General features: G+C 36.7%; 1 protein-coding gene across 10 annotated transcripts in view; it reads left to right on the top strand.

Annotated features, from left to right (window-relative positions):
• The window catches only part of CSRNP3 (cysteine and serine rich nuclear protein 3), a 189,567-nt gene that overhangs the window by 166,160 nt on the left and 12,179 nt on the right, over positions 1-11,228 (top strand). For all 10 annotated transcript variants that reach the window (XM_054699810.1, XM_054699811.1, XM_054699815.1 and 7 more), the window contains 2 exons: positions 1,036-1,295; positions 10,477-10,773. In XM_054699810.1, coding sequence (XP_054555785.1) covers positions 1,036-1,295; positions 10,477-10,773 — 557 coding nt within the window. The remainder of the gene's footprint in view (positions 1-1,035; positions 1,296-10,476; positions 10,774-11,228) is intronic.

Genomic DNA, 11,228 nt, shown 5'->3' on the forward strand with positions numbered 1-11,228 from the left:
GGATTAGGACCCACCCTAATGACTTCATCTTAACTTGATGGCCTCTGTAAAGACCCAATTCCCTAGTAAGGTTACATTCTGGAGTATTGAAGATTAGGATTTAAACATATTTTGAGAAAGACACAATCAATCCATAACAGCTTGATTCTGTATCTTTTTCTTTAATCCATTGTAACTTTGCTTCCCAAAGGAAGATGCAGCAGACTGGCAGCTTTTGGATTTAAGTTTAGGTCTGCCACTAACTGACTGCTTTAAAAAGTCACTCAAATTTTCCAAGCCTGGGTTATTTCAGTATAAAATAAAGGGACTTGGCTAGATGATGTCTAGCATGTTTCCCAACTCCAAAAGATCATGATTATAATGTATCTCTCTCAACTACACTTTTTCTCACCCCTCCATGATGCTCTGTGCATCTTTGTCCCTGTAACTGATAATAACAGTTCTGATATATTTCATGATATTTTCAATTGTTCCATGTTCACTTGGATTAAAATCCCACTGTCATTAAAGCCATTTAATGGAGTTTTTACCCCAAAAAGGGCTCTATTAGATTTAGTGCAGGTGCTCATTTCTGTGTGATTTTAATTGCCTTTCAGAATTTTCTAAAGTTTAAAAATAGACTTTTTTTCATGCCAGACATCCTACATATTGAAATAAGATCCAAAGTGTGGTGTTTTATATTGTGTCTTTTCTGATGATGATATAATACGACCCATGTGAAAATCATACAACCAAGATTTAAGGGGTACGTTGAAATACGGTCTGTCAATGATTCATAGACTATTGGCAACTTTCCTGAAGTTTGTTTAAGATTACCATTATGGAGTTCTAAATGCCTACTCCACCATAACTAGAAGGAAATGTAAGAAAGAAAATAACAATTGGTGTCAACTCCGGGCAGTAACATTTTAGTATCTCCTAACCAGAAAGGGGTTGACCATAGATTCAGTATCATCAAGCTCCATTTTCTAATTCTTCACCTCATTTGAAACCTGCTGTTCTAGATGTTCAGTGAATTGTCTTTCTTTCTTTCAGCTTCCTCCATTCTCAAACGGGAGAAGAGACTGAGGACAAAGAATGTGCATTTTAGTTGTGTCACCGTGTACTACTTCACCAGGCGGCAAGGCTTCACGAGTGTGCCCAGTCAAGGGGGCAGCACCCTGGGCATGTCCAGCCGACACAACAGCGTGCGCCAGTATACCCTGGGCGAATTTGCCAGAGAGCAGGAGAGGCTCCACCGGGAGATGTTGAGAGAACACCTCAGGGAGGAAAAACTGAATTCTTTAAAACTGAAGGTAAAAAACATTAGAAACTCAATTTTTGCAAAACACCATATCCTTACTTCCATTTGGTTGAGTCAACCATATTTTGTATTTATAGTCACAGACTAATCTGCACATTTTACATACTAGATTGCCTGCCGAGACTTTTATTTTTTTTAAGTAAACAGTATTGTCTTGCACTACAAGAGATGTGAAAAACTTACTGACATTGTTTATTCATTCACTCTGTAAATATTTGTTATTGATTATTGCTAGTTTGCAGACCCTGTGCTTATATGGGACTAACTGGTATCAAAATTAAATGTGGCCCTTTCTTTCCTAGAACTTATGTATTAGTAGGAAAGAAAAATATTAATCATGAAGTCAAACAAAATAATGAATCACAGTTTCATTAAGTGCTATGAAGGAGAGTTGCAAGGTACTATGAAAATGTGTAACAAGGAATTGATGTGGTCCAGGAAGTCAAGGAAGCTTTCCACATGGAAATAACCATTGAACTGGAATCTGAACAGGTAACTAAGAAAAAGTGTTGGCAAGAGTGGTTCAGACAGCAGAAGGAACTGGTGGTACCTTATGGCAGGAGGAAGAACAATAAACACACAAAGGCTGATGTGACTGCAGCAAAGATAAGAGTAGAGTAGCGTGAAGGAAGAAGGCAAAGTTTTATCAATTATATTAAGGCTTTTTGCCCCTCTTCATTCTAATGCCATAGAAGCCATCCAAAAGTTTTAAACATGAGCCTGGACTTGTGGGATAATATTACCGGGTTCGTGCTCTCATGTGAATAGTTTTGGGGTAGGGGCTGCCATGCTGAAGGGTATGGAAGTGGCTATAGAATTCAGCCAGATAAGACACAAGAGAGAAGAAGGCAGATGGACAGAGGGAGAAATTTAGGAAGTAAAATCAATAGACCTTTATGATAAGTTGTATTTGGAAGGAAAAGAGAGGAATTATCAAGAATGACTTCTAAGTTTCTAACTTGCAAAACTGAATGGGTTGAGAGTGATTGTATCTCTGATAAGAAATCCAGGAACAGGGATGGGGGGAGAGGAAAGTAGATAATAGGATCATTTTTGAACTCACTGATTTTGAGAGGTTTTGAAATTAAAGAGATATTAATGGGTGCCCAGGTGGAATTACCTGTTGATATGCCACATGAAAATTAAACAGAGAAACACAGCTCAACTTCTTTCATCCACTAGAAACATTTTTTACATTTGTATTGCTCAGTTAACCTATTGATACATAGGAAATGCTCTCTCATCTTTATGTAATGACAAAGGAACTCTATTTTAGGTAATCCAAGGTACTTAAGCAAACACTCATTAAACAGCTGAAGTGCTGAAAGTACACCTAGTTCCCAGTATAAAGTCAACCAGCAGAGGTGTGTTGTATGTGTTAAAATACCTTTTTATGTACTTTGCAATTCATGTATATGCCTGGTTTCCAAGTGCACAACAATATTTTGCTTAAATTAAGCTAGAGACAACATAGCCTACAACATGTCTCTTAATTTCGTTGGAATATTTTTTGACAAATTTCAAGAAAGTACCATGAAATTTTGGTAGCAATCCACTAGTATTGTTTTTGCTTTTCATGATCGTTATCCATATAGCTTAATTTGATAATAATTCTCAGTTTTGGTGCTGAAACCTCCTCTTTGCCTTTCTAACCCACTGCAAACCAACTTTACCCCCTAACCAAAGAGTGAGGTCATTTCCAAACTCAAACATTGGTAGAATAATAATAATAGCTGCCATTCATTAAGTGACTCTAATTTGCTAGGCATTTTATAAACATTATTTAATCTTCACAAAAACCCAGTGGGATAGGTAAATTATGAGGCCATGTGTACAACTGAAAGCAAAGAATCACTGAGATGTTAAATAACTGGCTCATCAAAAGAAAACTGGTTATATTATCTTGTTACTTCCTATTCTTAAGTTAATGGATTACCCCCAATAGGCCTGGGAAAGACAATCTCAGTACCTATAGGGTGTGGGTTGATATTGTGTGGCAGTTTTTAACAGCTGGGAGATGATAATTCTGAAAACTAGGAGATTTATGGTGGTGAACTTTGAGGCACATTGTGCACCTAGTGAATGTTAGGGGAAGCCACACATCTGCAGGAACCTTCCTCCATGTCAGGCGATGATAAATTCTGATATTATAATTTGTATTCAGCTACTTCTATGCTTTTTAAAACTAAGCTGAAGACAACAAGAAGCAGCAAAATGAGTACTCCATTATTGATTCATTTTTTCCCATTGTGTCTAGTGTTGGGAGTGGGCCAGGCAATCATCTGAGGGGGTGACATGTCTTGGTTTATCATTGATATGTGAAAACATGCAGCTTTCCCTTTCGGTGAAGATATAAATAAAGGGCATTGCTCCTTACGAATGAATACCAAGCAAAATGATAATGGGCTTCTAACTAAGGTTGACTGATCTTCACTGCACTGTACTGGAAGTGTTCAGAAACTCAGAAGCATGAGTCACATGATAATAATGAAAGACCACAGCACTGTGGACCAGTTTGCTAAAAATATGGTGTGAACTAATGGAGGGAAACTTGTATACTGTAATTGTAATTCTTTTTGATTTTTAAAAAAATATCATTGGTGATATTTGTCTAAGATTTAGCTAAATAAAATCCAAAATTAGCTAGCTAAAAGTATTATCAAAAAATTTCATTCTGATACTTGAAATTTTACTTTTAATATAACAATTGTTTTGAAATACAAATACGTCTGAGGTAAGTAACAAGATAAATGTAGGTAAATTAAATCTGTTATTTTTGCTGGGGGGCAGTAAGGACACTGGCACAACTAGGGGTCCAAAGAGAAAAGCAAGGATTGCTAGTGAGGGTGCCCACTTTGGTTTTTCCTGGAGCTGGTTCTCTGTGAGTACCAGTTAACTGCTTATTAAGTAAGTAGAGAAAAAGCAATGTTTGACAAAACTGTTTCCAAATACTTCATCATCAAACACCTCCCAGATCCTTATAATGGAGACCAGATAAAACACCAGAAATTCATTGGACTTGGAGCTGGTAGTTTCTGTACTACTTCTTTGAAAACCAAGAGGCCCAGAACAGTATGGAGAAGTTTCTCTTTTCAGTGTGCCTCCATGTCTTTCCAGTATGTTTCTCTGGGTTTCAAAGAGAACCCATTTATACCATGGCACCTCCTCCAATGAGGCCTTACTAATGAAGTATTATAAAAAGAAATATATACTCTTCTTGACATTTCCTTATAACAAATATTTTGGAATCAAAATAAGAATAGAAATTTACTTTTTCATGATAAAATTACTTCTTCTTTAGTAATTATTTTCAAAGAAGTTATGAATTAGATATATTGAGAAATATATACAATTAAATTGTAGAACAAATCCAATGCTGTCTGGGGCATTCAAGCGTGTCTTTTTTATTGATGATTTTGTTATTCCAAATAGTGTTTTAAAACAATTAGAAGAGAAAACTGATAGAATTAAATGCATGTTCCTACAAGAAACAACCAGCTTTAGATTTCTAAATCACAGAGCACAGTCTTTTCCTCTGTCAAATCCGTTCAAATATGTCATACTCTTAGCTGTAATCAATGCAGTCATCTTAATACTATACATTTTTCCAAATTAAGTGCTGGATTTCATCATCTGTAGCACATTGTTGAACAATTATATTAGCCTCTATTCCCATTTCATATGTATCTGTAAAACGCATGAGGCAGCCATTTGTATGTTTCAAAGAGCCCTGGCATTCCATTCGCCTCTGGGTTTTATCTTAATGGATTCTACCAACTTAATTTAGCTTTGTCTGGCCTCTCTTCCTCAATGTTTTATCAACTGTACTTCTTTTTTGTTTTTTAAAGATTTTTTTTTTATTTATGAATACAAGAGGTGGGGTGTAAGCCAGACTTTGGGGTGGGCGGTGGATAGAGAATTCACCAGAGACAGAGCGGGAAACAGAACAGATTATTGAAATACGCTGCTGAAGGGAGCAGTAGGTGAGACAGGGGAGGTCTCCTGCACCTTGTGGTTAGTTTCATTGCCAGAGATCGAACTCATGCTGCAGTGACTGCCAATAGTTTCATAGTAAGGAGACAACCCCTTGCACCACCGGGGAGGCCTAACCATACTTCTTCAACCATCTTCTTCCTCTTTCCAAAATCAAGGCTACCTCCTCTCTAGTACCATTTTCAATGACTTTTCAGGGCTATAACCTTTTTTCAATTTCCCAGTCATGTATTCATGAACTAATGCTTGGTTGTTTGCTCTTTCTTCATAAAAAAGAGTTGCCTGATGGTGGGTCTTACTTTAATGATCAATCTTTAAGAAAAATTTCTAAACTCTGCTTACCCCTTACCTCTGTTAGAGACTGTATCAATTATTTAAGAGCATACTATTGCCTTTGCTTCCAGAATACATCCCTAAATGCAAACATGCTGCAACACCAAATGGAAAACCTTAATATCCAAATACTTACCATAAAACATATTTTAACAAGTACAAAAAAAATACACCTAATAAAATGATAGAAACTGAGACTTGGTTTTAGCATCTGGCAAATGCAATACATTTAAGAATATGGTCTTTTAAAATATTGCCAGTATTTTCACTTAAGTGGAGCAATAAAGCATATGTAATCAAATCTTTACATTCTTCCTGTGCAATTAATACTGGCCTTCTAGTTAAGGAGAAGACAGCTGTACTGATACTCCTGATTAAAATTTGGTGTGTACCCAGTGATCTGCTAGATCCAACTCACTATGGTTGGTCACTGAAATAGATTATGTACATTTCTACTTAATGAAATTATCCACAATGAAAGTATATACCGCACTTGACTTGACGAACATCCCAAATTTGAACTTTTTTTTTTTCCCCAGAAAGTCAGTGGTTAAATACTTCCCAGCACACCTCTGGGTTCACTTGGCTTATGCATTCATTCATTTGGCTTACTTACTACTACTTAAAGAAACAATGTTGGGAGAATAAGGAATGCATAAAATGTGTGAATTGTAGATAGACTACAGAGTCTGAATAGAAACTAAACAATTCTCCTTTGTATTTTTATGTCTAACCTTCCATTTTAATTGTCTATCATTTTCTTCATGCTACTTCTGTAATTTGCACATATATTATGTTACACTAATCACACTACATATTTATTATATAGTCATCTCTCCAGAGAATTAAAAGTTCCTTGGATGTCAGGCTATCATACCTCTTTACAACCTGCAAAAAAATGCAGGTGTCAGTATAGGGGTTGGCAGTATAGCATAATGATTAAGAATATTCATTCACTGAAGAAAGATTAATTAATCAGTTACTATGGGACTGCATTTAACATAATGCTAGGGATACAATGGTGAGCAAGGTAGTTCTGCTCTCATTGTGTTCATATTATGATGACAGAGATACATGAAACCCATCACCAAAACTAATATGTTATTATAAAATTAGCAAACTAAATGCAGGCCAAGGTCAGAGTTAAAAGTTGGCTGAGGAAATCAAGAGTAGCACATTGGCTCAACTGTGAAAGCAATCATTTGAACTATCTTCTTCTACTGGTATCTCCATTATAAAGGCCACCTCCACATGCCCACGAAATAGGTGTCTATAAGAAATTGACTGGCAAGGATATTGTGTCTTCAGTTTGCTTCCTGTTCTTTTCTTTTCTGAGTTCCTGTTCTTTGTGTCTGAGTAATAGTTTTCATTTCAGAATAAGCTGACTCAAGGAAGCTCGTACTGCTCTTTTGTCTCCTGACCCTCTCACAACACTGAGAGTATACCAGTGCAAAGACAGTATCCCTTTCAATGTGCTGGTTATTTAATTTATAAACAGAATAGTTTTTGAGATACATTGAATTTAATTCCATGTTAATAGCATTAATTCCCAGCACTTGCATTAGGTATCATCAGAACCTTGGAATCTATCTGTGAGATACAGAAAAGCATATTAAAATAGGGGGAAGAGAGGGCCTCCCCAGTGGCGCAGCGGTTGAGCACTGGGTTGCGAAGCTGCCCGCAGCCTCTGCAATGCCGGTTCGATCCCCGGCGGCTCCCCGGCCACCGGAGGAGGGTCCCACATGGCGCGCAGACCTCTCCTGCCACCCGCTGCTCCCCTCAGCAGTGTACTTCGGTCCTTCTGCCTGCTCTGCTCCCTGCTCTGGCTCTGGTGAATTCTCTCACCCTCCTGCGCTTCTGACTGTACCCAGTGCTTGTATGTATAAATCAATCAATCAATCAGTCAGTCAATCAATCTTTAAAAAAATGAAATAAATAAAATAAAATAGGGGGAAGAGAATTTAGGTTTATAAGCTTATCTTGGAAAGGTCACAACTAATCTGAGCCTCACTGAAGCTTTGTGTAAGGAGGGAGCATCTGATGAACTAAAGTCTGAAAATTCAGTGATTCTATTTTGAGATGGGGAGATGGGGAAAGGACATTTAAAGGTAACATTCATGTCAAGAGAAAAAAGTGTTGTACAAAATGAATTCTCTTGTGAGAAGTGGGTTATGGAGTATATGAGTTTGCAAAAGTAGTTGAGGCAATCTCGCAAGACTCCTGGGTTTCTTTGCACTTTGGGTGTATGAGGGATGTGCGTTGCAGACAGAAGTCAGAAACTCTTTGACTCTCCACCCTATTGTGCTAATATGACAAAATGCATTTGAAGCTAAACTATGTAATACTCTGAACTTAAAGAACATTAAACTCAGCACGTTTAGAGAACAGGTGGGCGTAGACTGGCCTCTGAGGTGGAGAGCAGAGAATAATCTCTCTCAATGGCAATATACCAAACCATAATCTGTGAGGAGGGGAAGGTAAGCCAGAAACTAAAATATTTCCTATCTTCATTAGAAATGGCAGAAATGACTTAAGAGTAATGAGGAGAAAACCTTGCCAGATGGTTTCAATGTCAAAGTGAGATTTTTTTAAAATCAAGTTTAGGGTTCCTGTGGGTTCTTGAACAAATGTGAAAATAGTGTATAGCTCTGTGTGAAGGAATTTTAGATTTTTATTGAGTTTTTATTTTGAAATAAAATTTTCATTACAATTAAAGCATGTAAACGATATGCAGATTTTATATCTAAGGTCACTTATATTTGTAACAGGCATCCTCTATAGTGTTTTGAGTTCCAGGTTTGTTTGTTTTACTGGTTCTTAGGTGTCATTTGGTTACTTGTGCTGTCCTTAAAAAATTCTTGTTTTTAAATATTTGTTCAAATCTTATTTTTTGTTAACCTTTAGATTAAATATATTGTTATGGTAGCAACTCTTTTTTAAAATCAAAGCCTGTTGAAATAAAAGGGAATTTATTGTCATTCTTATGTTATCAGTAAACACAAAGGAGTGTAAATATTAAAGAACATGAAGAAAAAAAATAAAGAACATGAAGAATAAGTAGAAGGAAGTATTGAAATGAGTGGCACTAGCCAAATCCAAGGCATTTCACGTGTGCTGTGTAGTCAGAAGCTTGATAAGACTCACACAGGCAAAGCAAGAATTTCTGAAGACAAATCTAAATGCCACAAAGGTGACAAAATAAGAGGTAACTCTCCGACAGCTAATGCAGCTTTATCTGTCACAGAGGATTGAGTACGTTTTTGGCAATTATATACTTGAATCCTTTAGAAAATCAGATCTTTTTAGTTAGAAAGATGGTTCTGTTAAGTAAATGAGTCAACAAAAATGAAAACAGCAACCAAACAAATTAGCATTCTAATAGTGGACATCACAGAAAAATAAAAACATCTTAACCAATATATATGTGAGGAAATGCTAAGGAAGGAAAAAAAATGCAGATCACACCAAGAAACAAAACTCTGTAAGGGGAATGTTTATCTTTGTAAAATCACAGATTCAAGCTCTGAAAATATCTAAAATAAATAAGGTAGTAGATTTTGAAAACACTTCTCAGGAAGCCTGGTAACATATTTTAATAGACAATTGCTAATGTGTTGTTTCTTCCTGAAGTTAAGACTGGGCTTCGGTTTGTTTTTCACTATGTTCAGCAATGTCTAGTTTGGGATTTTTGGCCAATAATAAATATTCTTATCTAAGTGTTGAACTTTTTCCAATAAGCACGAGAGAATGGTGTCTAATGTCACCAGAGTATTTTAACTCTGTAATGATGGAATTATTGTTAAGATTAGAAAGCATGGCAATAATTACAATTAATGAGGTTCTTAAGTAACAAATTTTAAAATTAAATAAATAAAGACATTTTGTTCTTATTAATTTCTTTTCTATTTAGGATTTCCTTGAGTACTGCACAGTTTCTGCATTTATTCCTTCTCAGTATATAATTCTGGCTTATATAAGGAGAAAATGTCTCTAATACTTTTTCAGTAAAGGAACCATAATATGTGGTGATACAATAAAAAGTGAAATAAAGTTTCAGGGTTTACTGACAAATGAAATTAATTTAGGAAAGAAATATAAATGGTAGCAAAGTAGTTGTGGGTATATGAGGCACAATCAGAAGGTATTGCCTTGGGCAAGATTCCTGTGGACTCCTTTGAGTGTTGTGTTTATTGTTGAGTTGCCTTTGGGTGAGAACTGCCTGCACCACCCTCTGCTCCTGTCTTAAGAGAGCACACTGACCTGACTGATTACTTCATATCAAGCTCTTACTCTTAAGTATTCTGTGGGGTGACCATGTGTATGTAATCCCAATAGCCCAGTGCAGCACAACTTTATTTCCTAGTGCAGAGTTTTGCTAGAGCCCAAAAGACAGAGTCATTATTTCTAGGACAAGGCATTTGCTGATTTAGGTGGCAGTGATTTCCACTGGGGTACTGTCACCCCTGAACAAGGACGCATTTATTCCATCATCAGAGCTGGCCAACACAAACCAAGTCTAAAAATAGATCTCATTGATGGGCATATATAATCTTTGATCTTTTCCACATTACACAGGCTAAAAGCTCTAACTGTAGCTCCAAACATTAGGAGGTTAAGAGTTTCAATTAATAGTCTTCTGTAACCAGTACATTTAAAAGCCTATCATTTCTATTGGCTTCATTTTCCTCCCCATGACTTCTTAAGGAGAAAAATAAAAGGAAATGATTTAACTCACAAACACCTATTGATTATATGAACTGTTATTATACAATGACTTCATTCTTACCAAGTGTAAAAGTAGAGATTTTAGACCCTGCCCTCCTGAGTCTTCTGCTTTGTATTTTTAGATGACTAAAAATGGCACTGTGGAATCTGAAGAAGCTAGCACTCTTACAGTAGATGACATCTCTGATGATGATATTGACTTAGACAACACAGAGGTAGATGAGTACTTCTTTCTACAACCCCTGCCCACAAAAAAACGGAGAGCATTGCTGCGGGCTTCGGGTGTGAAAAAGATTGATGTAGAGGAAAAGCATGAACTGCGAGCCATCCGCCTGTCTCGAGAGGACTGTGGCTGTGACTGCCGAGTGTTCTGTGATCCAGAAACGTGTACCTGCAGCCTGGCAGGCATTAAATGTCAGGTAAGGATTTGGATTTTAGGGACTCCAGAAGCAAGACATACACCATTTCCCACAGAGATAGTGACATCACATATAGGAATGTTTTCCCATGTGTCAAGGAAATCGCTGGAGCTAGGTAAGACACAAGATTCAAGAAAAGAGAGATACTAATTAAAGAACGCTTATAGGTATCCATGATATATTTATACATATAAATATAATGTGAAAGGTAACCCAACTTAAAATTGAGTCTTCCAAAATCATTTCCTCTTGGATTCATTCATTATATTTGCTTATTTTGACTTCTTTATAAGCATTCAAGATCATGACATCCCTAACATTTGAGTGTGTATCTTCCCATCCATCCATCCATCCATCCATCCATCCATCCATGGAGTACGAAAGGATGAGGTGTCCTGGACTGGTGGAAAATTGCTAGACAGGACTTAACTCCTGGTTCTGCTTTTTATCATCTT

This window comes from Talpa occidentalis, unplaced genomic scaffold (assembly GCF_014898055.3).
Source record: "Talpa occidentalis isolate TD23 unplaced genomic scaffold, MPIMG_talOcc4v2.1 talOcc4.3, whole genome shotgun sequence".
In the NCBI taxonomy this organism is placed as follows: Eukaryota; Metazoa; Chordata; class Mammalia; order Eulipotyphla; family Talpidae; genus Talpa; species Talpa occidentalis.